Below are 15,947 nucleotides of genomic sequence, written 5' to 3' on the forward strand. Positions count from 1 at the left end.
AGGGAAAAACTGTAAAAAATTTATGAGTTCTATCACTTGGATAATGAGGTAGGTCAAGAAAATGCATGGAAGCACATGGAGTCAGTAACTTACTTGTTTGGCTGCTGCTTCTTCATCTCGCCCATCTCCCACAACGACATATGTACACTTTCTTCCAAACCGGGATACTATACGTTCAAAACAGCTTTCCTTTCCTGCAAAAATACAAAAAAATACATCAACATATTTCCTGACAAAATGTCATTATTACAAAATGGTTTCCCCAACTTAAATGTCACCCAACCAATGCAATCATATAAATGTCGTCTTTCGCTTTCAAATCAATCTACCAGTTTGACAAGAATGGAACAAAGGTCGTTGCCAATGAGGTTTACTTGAACTCTTCCTACTAATAAGCCTCTTCTTAATAATGCAGACCAGGAAAGGAATGAGAGAAAACAAATAGAGGAAAATCCCATTTAAATGAATTTTTCCTGTATTTAAATATTTTATACAAAATCCACCATTTAAACACACTTTTCTTAAAAATAATAATAAAATAAAAAATAAATAAATAAATAAAAAATCAAATCATCAGAAAAGATGAAAATTACCCATTTTAGACAAATGTATATTATTAACAACAAACCTATTTTTGTTGCACTATAAATGTTTTCTATTGAGAAAACTCCTCCCAGTCCATAGAGTAAAACTTTAGCTAATGCTGGTACTAGTTGCGTAGTTGTGACTAGCACATTCACACAATTTGATCTGAAATGAAAGACAGATATATCATAATCTCAAGATTAAAAAGGACAACTATACTAAGGATGCTGATGAAGTTATTCTTTTGCAATATCCCTGCCAATTATTTCAAGTTAATGGCAAAAATGTCAAGGAAAAAATGATAAGTTCAAAACAATTAAATTTGGTCCTTAGAAACTGTTCCAGGAATTAATATTGTCATATTACATTCTATTTATAAAAATACATACCTAGAGTTGATAATTTGGAGGGACTTAAGAGCTAAGTTTAACCAACTGTCCGTCAGAGCTTCAATTTCTTGTCTTAACTGTAGCCATTGGTCTCTCTTCTGAGGTCCCAATAAACCTGAAAATGTCACATCTAGTAAGAGTAAGACATAAACAATCTTATTTAGTGAAAGCAGGGTGGTGACAAGGGGAATTCTTATGAGAATTATATATTGTGCATCATAAAAAATAAGTGCTGTGCTTTGAACACTTAAAGGACTTTGGTGATTATTACAATGCACAGAAACATTTATTTAATAAAAAAAAACAAAAAAAAAATTCAAAGTGCATCCCAAAGCAAATAACAAGATATTTAGTAACCTTTTTGCCCTCTTTTATTTTTTTCTTTATTTTTCGTGACAAAGCACTCCTTTCATCCATTTGTTAAATAGACAATGAAACTTTTAATAAGATTACTTCATTGCATCTAAAACTTTTAATAATACTACTTCATTTTATAACTGCACATTTGTAATATTGTTTGTATTATTAGTATATGTATATCATAATATGTATGTTTGTACATTTGTGACAAATTGGACAGAGATGTACATAAAACAATTTCTTAAATCTAATGCTAAAATATCTAAGTAGATAAGGTAACACATTAGACTTAACCAAAACATATGTGCCCATAATTTGATAGTTGTTCCTATGGACACTTACTCCAAGTAATCTTGTTTATTTCATGTCTATAAAAAGGTTATTTTTATTTTTGGACAGGTGTTTTGGTATCTTACAGGTCACTTAACAAGGAAGAACTTCCAAAGACCCAATTATGCAGACTATAGATATAGACTAAACAAACTGATTCCTATCCCATTTTAATTCATCTGCAATAAATCTGACTCTCCCCCCATTCCATTTACAGCTCATCCCATGGGTTGATTATTGCACTGGCATCTTTCATTTCCTGCAGAAAGCACATCCTTCTTTTCAAGATTCTTACCTCCAACATTATTTCTATAGCTGTTGTAGATTTCCTTTATCCTCCTATATCTGAATGCCAGTTTCCTCATCCAGTCCACGCCCCCTCTTACACCTGTTGCTAAACACAGGTTTGCATTTGTGGCTGCTGCATGGAAACCATCTGTCTGGAAATTGTAAGTACTGAAAAGAAAAAAAAAACACATACAAATACATATATTGGAAATATCACCTTAGAGGTTTTATTTCTTGTTTGTAGAAATAATATGCGAGGCATTTAGATAATACAATCCAGTAGAGGGCAGCACATATTTAAGACAGGGGCTTCCATGTAGAGAGTACCAAGGAATACAGTCAATTTATCCTGAAGAACACACGCCTAAGAAGTGTTTAATTGACGAACGAACTTTATAAAAGTAATGGTGTTTTAAACTTTAACCGCTATTAAATGAAATGAGGTTTGCAATCACAAACAGCTTTCTATTTGCCTGATTAAATCATTTTCATGAAAGCTTACTACATGTAGTACTGTATTCCAGCCCTTCAGTGCTTTGACTTTATTCAGAAAAAAAAGATGGACATCTGGTTAAATTAATTACCTTAAATCTTGACCATTGTCGTCTGATGAGACATCATCTATATGAACTTGATCACATTCCTGAATAAGACAAGACAAATATTTTAAAGGCTTGAATTATACTAAATAATACAGGCTGATATTAAAAGACAACAACAACAAAAAAAGATGTTATTTCAATAATGGTTCTTGTCTTCCACCCCGTCAGTTGCTTTAGAAGTGCTGATAGAAAGATACCAACTTAAGGTTTTATATCACATTCATTTTAATTTCTACTATTATAATATAAAGCACTTTTGTCCATTTCCATGCAAACAGAGCTCTTTAAACAATCTGAGATCATTCTTAATGAGACTTGAAAATAGTTTTTTTTTGTATTGTCAGTATGTTATGTTAGATGACAAAACAACAGGTCAGCAAGTGCTCTGTGTGTTTATCATAATCAGCCCAGCCAGGTGAGAGCTGTCCACTACAGTGACCATTACAAAAATGATTGAACTGTCCTTATCCATTAATCTGTCATCAAAAAGAGTGATGAGGATTACCGATGGCTTTAAAATAAATGAATTATGTCACAAAAGTATAGTTCTAGGATTTTCCTAACAGTTTATACATTTAACTAGCAATAGGGTTTATCAATTAATAAATCCTTCTTAACCATTTCTGGATCATGTTTGTACATCATTTGGTTTAGACAAGACAGGCTACAATACATAGGGTTATCTAAAGGACAGCCTTCAGTTAACTTACGTCTGAACAAAAACATGCGTCTTATGCACAGCATTTCTAGTCTTTTCTGCAGAATACCCTCATGAAATATGTAAGAAGATGAAACAATATATCCTCCATTGTCTGGATATCCAGGACAATTTGTGACCTGGTAATCTAATATCAGAACTCAGGTGGCAGACTGAAGGGGGGTAATTATATTAACACTTTGGTGTTTTGTTCTCTTGCATATTCATCCTGTCCTTACAAGTTCTATTCACAGATATTTGACAATTAATGCTGCATTATGATGTTTCATCAAGAATGACTGGCGAAAATCATCATAATGAATAATTCTTTTTATAACTTATCAAGCTGTTGATAGATTTCAAGCGATTATGGAAAGATTTTTACCATGATGTAAGGCAGAGGAGATAAATAATCAATGCCAGTTACTGTGAGACAGTTTTTTTTTTTTTTTTTTTTTGGGGGGGGGGGGGGGGGGGGGGGGAAGGGGGAGTATTGGCACTGAAACTACAAAATTGCATTTTCCCTCATGCTGAAACAGGCAAACCTAAACAAATCAAGCATTTTTATGTCTTTTCAACTACCTCCAAATTTCATTTGACCTTTATTTGGAGCCAAACAAAGACAGTTTTTTAAAAATTGTCATGGCTAAAAAACTTGAAGCTTAGATTTAAAAAAAAAAAAAAGGAAGACAAGAATAATCAGACTGATTTTTGGAAAGAACATTTTTTCTTGACACAGATGAATGCAAATGACTAACATCAATGCTTGTAAAAAGTGTGTGTTTGTGTTTGGAATGTTTTACAAGTGATTATGTGAGTCGCAAATGGTACACTGCCTAATTTAAATTTATTGTTTGTTTGCTGGCTTCCAAATTTGCTGTATACCACTCTTGAAAAACAAGAACAAAGAGCAAGGAATATGCAATTTGTCCACCAACAGAAAATTAAAGGAAAAAAAAAACAGAAAAACTGCCACTAAAAAACAGGAAAATTTGTTGATATACATATTAAGTATTTCAAAAGGAGGTTACCAATAATTTGAAGAATTGGATTTGTGAGTCTTGAAAGCACTGTAATGACTGTGTTTTTGGACACAACATCATGGCTGCTGCCATGCTTGACAACAAGATTGTTTCACGCCCACTGAATGAGAAAATTCAGATGGACAAGTTTCCTAGGGTTTCAGGTCAACTGTGTCTAACACAAATTTAGATTAAGACCCTCTTCAGTCTCACCTGTTGCTAAGTTTCACAATATTAACATGTCTCACCAGAAAAATAGTTTAAAAGATAATTTGCAGATTTCTTGGTAAATTCTATTCTATTTTAAAATTATTTCATTGATGGAAAATTCAGCAACTGGACTCTGCATCAACAGAATGCCACATGTTTCATATTTCTAATTACAGCGTATGCTTCAAGCTATAATTAGTTTCCATGAACAGAAAATATTGTTATACATCATCAGTCAGAAATTTTCTATGCAAATCCTTATTTTCTGATAGAGCCAGAGGCAACACTACTCTCTCGATAGCTATATAGATATATCTTTTCACATCATATGTCATTTGCATCCTTGCCGTGCATCCATCCGTATTACACTAACATCTCCTTTGTAAATTAAGATAATAATCCATATATAATGGAAACTCCATCAGGAATTCAAGGTCTTAGCTCCAGCACATCTTGTCAGTGCTCTGTCTCCAGTCTGAACACACACAGGAGGAAGGCTGTCTCTTTTACTTAGTGGGAACATGATGAGCAAACAAGTCCTCCTGTGAGTTTAACACCCCAGATAGGGTGAGACCTCACCTTGTGGAGAGAAGTACCAGTATATTGTTCCACGTTTTATTTTGTTCACGCAGTACATGGCCAATACTTTAGACCAAGCATCAACTGATAAATTGTAGTCAACTTTAAACAGAGGGTGATTGGGTAACATACTGTGGAATCCCAGCATACATTTTAATTGCAATCATCATCGAAGATTGTAATATTTTTAATGTGACCACCTAAGTGGAGAGTAATGCAGCAGTTTCCAGATTGATTTTTCTGTTTACATTCAACTTCAAATTCCAACAAGAGCTATCATCGGACTGGCACCAACAGTTCACAAAAAATACAACAACAGCTTGATGTTGTTGTTATCATGCCATCTATAAACCATATTTACAAACTCACCTCCAGATCATTGAAAAACAAATGTGTATCTGCTAGGTTGAAGATCATTTCCTCCATACGCAACCCAAGAGACACAGACTGGGGAGGATCCTGAAAAAAGGAAAAAATAAATATTTGAGAATGGAACTGTAGATGTTTGTTTAACACCCCAGAATATATGTGTGTGTGTGTATTTGTGTATGTGTGTGTGCACACATAACAGACAACAAATAAATATGTAATCAAGAGACCTTATTTGAGAAAAAAATTAATTTATAAGGTCATTTTCATAGAGAAAGTATTCCTTGTACTTTAATAGTGTTGATTTTAGTTTAAGTTTATTTAAAACAAGTATCTTGAAATACAGTGCACATAAACTTCTCTTCTGATAATTTGTGTCAAAAACTCCCAATTGTTTAACCATCAATTGGTAATCTGCAACCTTCCCTTGTTGCAGTAAATGCAACATATTTGGCATTTTATACTTTGAATGGAACAAAAAATTTCTTAAATGTAAATAACTCAACTATCTATTTAAGTATAGATGTATAACCGCAACAGAAGAAACACAGGAGCACACGTGCACACAGACACACACATTGTGTAAAAGCTTACAATCATTATTTAAAATAAATCTTCAGAAAATTAAAAAAAAAAAATTCAGTATTTTTGTAAAACACTTCCTGGTTAAATGTTTTAATAAACTTTTGATTTGTATATACTTTTCATCAAATAAGAGACGATATATTTGGGCACAAGACCAGACCACACGAAGAGACAGCATTTTCCACAAAGTCTATTCAAATAAGCACTTGACTGGGGAAAAGGTTAATTTTTTCAGCTCCACTTGCAGCTGTTGTGGTTTATCAGAAATCTTACAAGGCAAAATACTCTGCAGAATAAGTTTTTTTCTTTATGCTCCATTTTCTGAAACAGCCTTAATGGGCTCTAGAAAATTGCTTTAACAGAAGACATGGTATTCAGCAGTGAAGCTTTTGCCATGCAGGGTGTGGACAAAAATGCAAGGCATCTTACTGTGTGCAGAGATTACAATTTCAATTATTTCTTTGTGTGTTTGGAGATGGCAGAGATGTGAGCAACCTCCTGTTCAGGCAATTACAAACTCTTTGTTGCACTAAAAGGGGAAATTATATTCGTCTGCAAGGGGTAAAGCCATGTTTATCTGCCTTTGGCTTTGTTGAATCTAAAAACATTTTACCAACACCAAGTTAAAAAATCTACATCATCCCGCCATAACAGACTCCAACATTTTTGAAACAGCATATTTCATAGTTTGCTTTCTTTCTGGACTTGTGATAAGATACTGATAGGGTTAATCTTGTAATTTCCTTCAACTGGTAATACAATTTCATGGTTCAAAAAATATTTTTATGGCATCAAGATTTTCATTTACATGGGACTATATATCTAAAATAATTGTAAAGTACTTCTTTCAATAACCATATTTTAAAAAATAAGAAACTATTTCAGTAATTTAGGAAATCATTTTAAAACTAAAACATTATTATTAATGTTTATTAACCTTATAAAGTGAACATACTTTCAAACTTGTAGGAGTTGTACAATTTATTCTGATGTTTATTAAATTTAATACAACTGAAGGAACAATACATTGTCTTTTTCTATTTTCAATTTTTTTTGTTAACTCAATGCACACATCCCCTTATCTCTTTCAAAAATCTTTGCCTTGGGATTTTCTAAGAAAGCTGAAAATATCTTCATGCTCTTAAAGAGAACACAGAAAATGTAAAAGTGTTTACAATACTACAAAGACATCCCATCTTTTTTTGGTGTCATGCAATGAACAGACTTGATATCATTAACAAGTACCATCTTTGTTTTCTCCATCTCAACATTGTATTGATGCTGAACAAATGACTGGCATTTCAGGCTTTATGGCTCTTTAACCGTCATGACAATACCTACAGATTACTGAAATAATTCATCGAAATGGATCCCTCAGTAGAATGGCCCATTGCGTGCAACCACGCCATGCTGAATTCGGTGGAAGAAACACTCTATACCCTGCCTTCAGTTAACATCAGTTAAAGGGGATAATTAAAGGAAGTCTTTCCGCTGTAGACGCTTAAATAGGCCTTTCTCTGAAACTTTGCCTATTTGATCCTGAACCCCAAAGCATGTCTCACACAAAACCGTTGAGAAAATAAAGGTCGAGGTATAGGTTTTTAAGATCACTTAAAGAAAAAAAAGCGCAGCATTTTTTTTTCGTCTAAACTTCTCGCCATTACTCCCCTATGCATGGAATTCTGGGACTTGCCTCAATTTGCATATGACTGAATACTACTGTTTACTACGCTCTGGAGAAGACCCGGATGTCACTGCAAACCAAGATGGAGGGTAGTCCGAGTGCTTAGTACACGTGAGTTGAAAGAGAGAAGAATAACTCTACGGGACAATGAAAAAGGAAATAAAACGGGAAATGCAGAAGCAGAGGATGTTATTTTCATTGGCAGGCCGGTGAGGTAGACAAAGCAGAAGTAGGAAATAAAACTGACAAGCGAGAAACTGACAAAATTCTGCCGGATACGGGTAGGTTATTTCGATCTCTTATCACGTCCGACTCTTTCATTGAGAACATATTCAGGAGGCGGATTTAGGGCGTCTTCTGGTTCTTCCGGAAGACGGTTAGATTTTCAAGTTTTCATTGGCGGGTATATGTAATATTTCTGTCGAAAGGCGGTCAAAAATGGAGGATGGATCAACATTACTCGGAAGACTGTCAGAAAATATTAAATATCTCTGGATCCGCCCCTGTTATCCCTGCTGTACGCAGAAAAGTTTATTATTCTTTAGAGCAGTCAGTACAAACAAGGATTGAGCTAAATAGTCTTCTATTAAAGACTGGTTTTTGTCGGCTTACTTAACGTCGTTATATCCTCAAGTCCAAAAAAAAAAAAAAAAAAGAGAAAAAACAACCTTTCACTAATTACCTTATTCGAATTTAATTTAAATTAAAAGATTTAAAGCGAGCACATTAATTGCAGCATCTGATGGTAGTAAATGTTTATTCTCTGTTTACGTTTTTAAAGTTGACTTCATGGGGATTCTCTGGAGAATGAGGATAATACACTGGTATATATATATATATTTTTTTATCCAGGTAATATGCATGTGGTAACATCTACCCCTACATCAGGTTCAAGGCCAACATAGAGCCAGGGCCAAAGTAAGTACCTGACACCCAGAATCCAAACACACAATAGCTGTTTATTTTACCATGTTCAGTACACCTTGCCATCAATATCAATCTAATGCATGTTAGTACTTGGAACAATGCCATTTTATTATAAAGTTTAACACTGCCATGGCAGCTAGTCCTAGAATTGTGACAAGCACAGGATATCAGTACTTATTGTGGGGAACATTATATAATAAATTGGATTTTGAAACAAACAATTTTGATAACCATGCTCTATTCAGTGCTCTTATGTCTGGCGTAGACATTACAGATAGTGGGTGCTATTAATTTCACAAAAAAATGCATTGAATTCTTTCCAATAGTCAATGTTTTGTTTTTAGGTATACTAAGCAGCAAAGCAAGCACTCAAAATCATGGATGACAGTAAGACCTCAAGCTGTTACATAAACAATTAGCACAAATAAAGGTACATTCCAGTCTTACAAACCAGGAATTTGACATGGGAATTACAAGTACACATTTCTAAGCAGCCATGGTGCAGATGGAACCAAGAGACTCAAGGCACCGTGGTCCTTATATGTATATAAGAATTTTTTTATCAAAATGATGATTACCTCACATAAACTTTTCTTTTATAAATCCATCCAGACATACATTATTTCCTTGTATGACATTAACTTTTTAAATGATTGATTTTATGAACAGATTGTGTACAGAGTTGCATTTTACTTTTGATATGAGAAAGGGATAAATGAAAGCACCTTGTTTTTCTATGCCTTTATTTTTTATGTTCACTGAATGGTTGCACAAATTACAGTAGAATGAAAAGAATCCTTCTACTCAGTGACTTGCATATTACAGGTCTTATGAATGTTTGGTCAGTAAACTGATACTTGTGGTAATAGTTATTCTGTGATTTTCTTCAAAGTGAAGTAATCCAGCAAATTCAACGGCAGTCAAAATGTAGGGGACATTACAGTGAGTGGGAGATGGGCCAGTCCCATCTCCACTGATGCTGAGTCATTGCTTGGTAAATTCTCTAGCAAAAGCATCTTTATATCCAGTGCAAGGCCAGGATTTCCATCACACTTGTCACAATGTATTCAGCACTTTCCTTGGCAACACCATCATTTTCTTGGCAACACCATCATGTATGCTCTGATAATGAAAAAAATATATTCACTTTTATATCTGTCATTTCTGTTTTGATATGTACAATAGCTTACTTCAAAAATAACATATTTGAAAATGTATGAACACTAAAACAACCATAAGGACTGGATTTCACACCACCAAATTTTATCGAATAAATTTACTTTGAAAATAAGAAGGAATATGAATGGTGTTTGTGTATTGTGAGAAACTTGGAATTTATCTTTTCAATAAAGATTTAATGAGTTTTATACCTCTTCTGTGAGTTACTGAATTCTCCTTTCATGTTCTTGAGTCAATCCTCCTGATCTCACACCTCTTCCATGCCTTGTACTACTGGACCTAGAAGTGCTATGTATCACTGCCAACTCTACTAAACCTTTATACAGGGCTTTTTTTCTAATGAGGCCAACATCACAAGATAGTATGCTGTAAAATAATAATAAAACTAATAATAATAATAATTGGCACTGATTTAATTGCATGCTAGTAATAATGTTGTGAACTGTTCAAAATGGGTTTCACTTCAATTAATCATTGTCCTGCACTCAAGCGTATCAATTGTTATCCCTAAACTATAAGTTTTTTGTATGTGTGGATTATTACATGTGAATATAGGTGAGGGTAGGGTGGGTCCTACACATTACTATCAAAACTAAGGAATATGCCAGATTAACTAAAAGGCCTGTATTATTTAAAAATAACAGAAAACTCTTTACCTCAGGGAGCTCTTTACCCTCTAGTTCTGGACTGCTCTGACTGCTTGCCTCATCAACAATAGGCCTACTCTCGATCTGAAAAGTATAAAAACAGATCGACTAGAAAAGTAAGATAAGATACGTGTGTGCGTAGCACAAAATTCAGGCACTCCTATTGACGATTTTGACATCTGCACGATGCTCACCACTACTGCCAGTAAGTATCAAAATCGTCCGGAACGCATTTGTAGTCCGTGCTACGCTGTGCGTGCAAATCGCGATGTCAAAATTGCGGCTCAGAAAGCATAGCAAACAACAAAAAAGTAACAGTCGTTCATAAATATCCAACCGAAAAGGGCTGGTTCAGTTGACCCGAAAAATATCACTGTCTCTAATCATGTCACCGGTATACTTCCTGGTACAAGTTACTCATTCGGTGAATCGGCATTGAGAATTACGGCATCAAGCACTGTTGACATAATAGGCTACACTCTGTCGTAAATATTTCCAAGCCATTCGTTGATTTTTGGACTATTTTAACCGACGAGAAGTTAAATGAATTCTTTAAATGTTTAAGTGCACAAACCTGTTCACGAACAATGAAGGGAGAGAGTTTTAACTAACGTGCATCTGTAAACGACTTACTTCGAATTCCACCGCGCCATATTTGTTTCTCCTAGTGTACGAGTGCTATTTTAGGCAACGCACTCTGATTGGCTAAAACCTTGCGGTAGTCGTCTTCTCTTTTTTGGGGAGAGGACGTTCTCCAATACAGACTCGAATGTGAAATAATTAATTATTTTGATTGCCGTCTACCTCCAAGGCGAATTTTAGTTTAGATCGTGACCTTCATATATAAGAAAAAGTTTGGGATATGTTTTATTTTCCCTCATATCGGAAAGACCCCCTTTAAGTCTTTTCAAATGACGTTTGGAGCATATTCAGGACTTGAGGCAGAATCACGCAAAGGTATCATTTATCCCTAGTCACTGTCATTCAGAGACTAAATTGTTTAGCTAGGCAACATGTAGAACAAGATGACTTGTGTAACAAACTTGTTCTTTATGAAACCCACAATTATGAATATTTGCTTTGAAATGAGTTGCTGTGCACTATGTATATGTGAAATTGGTGAGATCAGTTAATCAGATAAAAAATATGACCAACTGGTAGAAAAAATTCCTTCAGGCCTTAAAATTTTACTTATCCTTTTTTAAAAAAGATTTTTTATAATAAGCAAATAAAGAAACCTGTCTGATTAGTTTTAATCCCAACATTTTTTCATCTACTGAGTATCAAATAAATGGATATCAAAACTTACTAAAAACATTTCTAGAAATATTCTCCAACTCAAAATAATAAAAAAAACAAACTTTAAAGTTCAGAGTGCATCTAAAACTGTATCACTGACCCATGAGCAATATTTGATAAGGTAATCTGCTAGTTAATGCAGATGGCTACTTAATAAAACATTTGTTCACAAGTTAAGGAAAAAAAAAAGAGAATCAATAAAAATGCACTTGCTTGTCTAACATCTATTGGCAAAACAAACATATACAACAGGCAAGCAAACATGCCCCCCTCAGGCAGTTAGAGTCCCACGCCAAAAGCAAATACTTTCCTTCAACAGAAAGTTAATGGCAAATATACCTTATCTGACCCTCTCCAATCAAGTGGAAATGCGTAACTAGGCAATAGCATACACTCTTGTAAGCTCCACTGCAGAATTCGATTTTTTTAAACAATATAAACCAGTGTCATCATTTCAGCATTCACTTCCCCTGTATTTGGAGCTCAGCAACAGAACAAGAGGCTCTTATGTTGAAAATGTGACCTACACACCAAAAAAAAGTTGTCTGCCCTTTTAATTTTTCTTTGCTTTTTAATTCACCTTTTTTTTCATAATCTCAAATTATGATCAACAAATATTTTAGACTAACTGAACAGGCAATCGTGGTGAGTCTGTCTCTTACAACATATAAATACTTAACTTTTTCTGTGGACCATTCCTTTTTTATGGCATAATTTGAAATTTTAAAGCACAAGTTACTATGCAGGTGTTACAAAATCAACAACTGCTGGCTGATTAATGTACGTACTAAAAAAAACCCCAAACATCCCCTTGAAGCAATTCTTGGCGAGTTCAGATGTATGAACCTAACCTTGCAGAAATTTTATCTAAGCGTCAGGTCCTCAGTTCATTAACTTGTTCCTTTACCACCCAAATTTTCTTGTACTTTTGGCAAAATCTTCAGACAAAAATGTGGCTCCTTTTTCTGCTACGTCAACTCAGATTTGGCAAACAACTTGAATACCTGACTTGACCTAAACATAAATTCTTAAACTACTTCTGTTCTTTGTTTTTAAGGTAATTATTATACACTCTAGATGCATTTCTTTTCATGATAATAAATTTCTGCTTAGTTACCAATCATTCTAGGTTTATGCAAACAAACAAAAAGAAAATGTTTGACTAAGAATCTTTACTTAAAACTGAAGAAAATTTGGCTAGAAATTGTTTTATTTTCCCACAATCTATCAGTTTTAACAAAGAATTGTTATACATACTTAATATTTTTTTATTTATTTGACTAAAAGAAATTGCATCTAGAATGAGCAAGGTAATAAATTTAAGCTTAATTTAGCATCCAGATGAAAAAAAAATTGCCTCAACTAAAAGGTGAAATATATTCATTTTATTTTCTGTTCTGTGCAATTCATGGACCTAAAGAAAATATTTAAGAAAGCATTTTGATAATATCATCTTGTTATTTGCAATTTTCTTTAATTAAATTGTGCAATATCATTTCCTTGTTTTAGGTAAAAATTCTAATAAGTCATGCAAAAGAACAAAATTAATCAAGAAAAATGTCCTTTCATAACAATTTAAAATCTCATTCATAACTTTATTCACAAAATGCTACCACTTATTGTATTAATGGTTTTATAATCTTAACAACTGACATGTTTGAGATTCATTTTTACTTGTCATTCATTTTGTATGCACATAAGCATTTTTATCCAAAATTCTACCCACACACCCCTCCACAGACTGCTAAGATAATACATTCACATGCAACATCCATATAACATCCTTTATATCTCTTACAAGAGAAAGTGACAAAACAATATCAGTGGCTAGGGGAAAAACCAAATGCTTCAAGTATCTTTTCAATGCTTTTTTCCCGCTTTCTACACAGTTAGATAAAATTGGCCCAATTTTAGCTTGGCTGGATTAATAAAGATAACCTACTGCTGTGAGGTGTTAGGCTGGGTGGTCCAGCAGCAGACAGGTCATGGCCTAACCCTCCGCTTTCATTGCAGAGGACAACAAACACATTTGGTTCTTATGCCCAGCTCATCTTAAAGATATGCATTCTCATATACATTTTTGATCTTGTGATATGCTAGACTGAGGCAACTTTTCATATATTTAGGAAATGTTATGTCATTTTCAAATAGCTAAATCGGTTTTGTAAAAGTTACAATTCAGTGTGCCAAAACTTTAAAATGTTCAAATTTCAAACAAGATTTATAATTGAATACTAAAAACTAAAAAAACAGTTTTTTTTTCTTTTAGATCCAAACAAAAACTAAATTAAGAACATCTACTTAATTACAGCTTTTTGTCAATGAAGAAAAGCAAATATAATTTAACCTCTTTTAAAGTTCAGCATTTCCTGTGTTACAATGAGATCATTTCCCATAACTACTCCATTTCCATTACCTTATAAAAAACAGGTCCATGCTTAAAAATCCCCAGTCATGATAAGGTTCACACTGTCCCCATTATGTGTTTTTCAAATCAATTTTTTATTCAGTGCTTTGAACTGGGCTCTCCTACCTGTCAATTTTCCATTGTAGATAAAGTCCCAAATCCATGTTATTTTGAGGTTTCCTAACAGGAGTTGGGTCCGATTACTTTTTAATATCCCTCTTAAGATTGCACTAGGCTTTATCAAAGGAATGACATTTTCCTACTTTACAAGAGGTCAGGAATAGGCATTCAGCTTCTGACGAAGATGGAATAAATCTGGGCCTTTATATTAAATGCTTCTGTGCCAGACTTCTTAAATTATCAACCTCTTTGACATTCTATCTTAAATTTTAGAAAAATAAGATGTAACCTTTTTTCGTGTTACACCGATCCACTCTGCATACTTTCTGTTTCTTGTTTCTCTTGTATCTGATTAAACGATCACCAGGTGTCACTACCGAAAGGTCTGTCCTAAAACATTTTAGCCACCATGTTTTGAAGTAAATTTCAAGTTAATGCACACTAAAGTATAGGGTTTTTATTTAAAATCTGGGTGGCTACTAAAATATGTATGGTTGTTTTGAAGGAGACATTAATGAGAGACAGCCCAAGTGCTCCTTCAAAAATACAAACATCACAGTTTATTATCATTCACTTTAGCCTGCTGGTTCTGTGGTAGCTTGTATTTATTTGGCATCCTCTGTTGCCTTTGTATAGCTTCTGAGATCATTAAGGAATTTCCTTCTTTGTCTATTATAAGTCTGCTTAACATTAGGATATATTGTGGATATTATTAAATATTGTGGACAATTTAGCATGAAGATAAGTTATTCGTTTAGTTTTCATATGGACTGTTAAGTTTACTTATAACATGTTGCTACTAAACTGGTTTTAAATTTATTTCAAATCTTTTTTCTAGTGGGAGGGGAAATCAGGTGAATATGAAGGGAAATTTTATCAATAATGGGAAACATTTCAATCCATTAATTGTGGATAAGTGAACTAAATACATGCAAGACTTTTTCTTACCTTCCCATACCGCTGTGCATAGGACCCTGTGAGAAGAGAATGGAATATAATAATGGTTTCATCCAGGTCCCAAACAAAAACCCTCTCCAAGTCATTCTCAGGACCCGGAGATGGATTATTTTGTCTCCGCCGTCTACTCCTACCTAAAAAAAATCAATTAATTATCTTTTTAAAGAATCAATGTTATTATTTATTCTCTTCATATTTTTCTATTAGATCATATAACAAGAACACTATCTCGATAAATAATATTCCTGTCATAAAATGGTTTGAGGGATTTTTAGTGGTGAGATATATTTTATTTTCTGAAAAGCCAACTGCTGTGTAATGTATTTCAAAAGAAAAAAATTGCAGCCCGTGGCTAGTGAGGATTTTTTAACTAGAACACAAATAATGTGCTCTTAATTTTTCAAAAATGCCAAAATCAGTAGGTCCAAAATACCTTGACTAAAATATGAAAAGAGAGGTAATGTTCACCAATTCAAGATAATTCAAATATCTTCAATGTAACTTTTCAGTGTTAACTTGTGGCAGGGGTGGAGAAATTAATTTGAAATTAATTAGGCTAAAATGCTCTCCCCGTTACATTTTGATCTACTTTACTCTAGCCCTGCAGCAAGAAGAATGAGGTTGATTTTGTAATTCTCTCACGATTTCTGTCAGAATTTCAACATACGAGAGCTGCAATAGATGTGAGATAACATGCCTCGGCAAAATACC

General features: G+C 33.8%; 1 protein-coding gene and 2 long non-coding RNA genes across 23 annotated transcripts in view; 1 reads left to right on the forward strand and 2 right to left on the reverse strand.

The window, feature by feature from the left end:
• LOC106179425 (protein phosphatase EYA1) overlaps positions 1-15,947 on the reverse strand; it is a 120,317-nt gene that overhangs the window by 3,408 nt on the left and 100,962 nt on the right. For 16 of the 19 annotated variants that reach the window (XM_013563054.2, XM_086999179.1, XM_013563139.2 and 13 more), the window contains 7 exons: positions 15,228-15,370; positions 5,432-5,521; positions 2,537-2,595; positions 1,960-2,120; positions 975-1,104; positions 629-750; positions 94-194 (listed from right to left, as the gene is read on the reverse strand). In XM_013563054.2, coding sequence (XP_013418508.1) covers positions 94-194; positions 629-750; positions 975-1,104; positions 1,960-2,120; positions 2,537-2,595; positions 5,432-5,521; positions 15,228-15,370 — 806 coding nt within the window. The remainder of the gene's footprint in view (positions 1-93; positions 195-628; positions 751-974; positions 1,105-1,959; positions 2,121-2,536; positions 2,596-5,431; positions 5,522-15,227; positions 15,371-15,947) is intronic. The other 3 variants (XM_013563100.2, XM_013563132.2, XM_086999178.1) reach the window with 1 other exon arrangement.
• LOC147764073 (uncharacterized) lies at positions 7,490-9,994 on the forward strand. Its single transcript, XR_015331728.1, has 3 exons — positions 7,490-7,981; positions 8,553-8,618; positions 8,972-9,994. It is a non-coding gene; the product is annotated as an uncharacterized LOC147764073 (long non-coding RNA).
• LOC147764074 (uncharacterized) lies at positions 9,354-11,101 on the reverse strand. Of its 3 annotated transcripts, none has more exons than XR_015331727.1 (4): positions 11,087-11,101; positions 10,463-10,537; positions 9,998-10,172; positions 9,354-9,749 (listed from the first exon to the last, which is right to left on the reverse strand). It is a non-coding gene; the product is annotated as an uncharacterized LOC147764074 (long non-coding RNA). The 3 variants fall into 3 exon arrangements; XR_015331725.1 differs by lacking the exon at positions 11,087-11,101 and adding an exon at positions 11,028-11,042; XR_015331726.1 differs by lacking the exon at positions 11,087-11,101 and adding an exon at positions 10,648-10,662.

This window comes from Lingula anatina, chromosome 1 (assembly GCF_051362555.1).
Source record: "Lingula anatina isolate TDL-2025a chromosome 1, LinAna3.0, whole genome shotgun sequence".
NCBI classification, from domain to species: Eukaryota; Metazoa; Brachiopoda; class Lingulata; order Lingulida; family Lingulidae; genus Lingula; species Lingula anatina.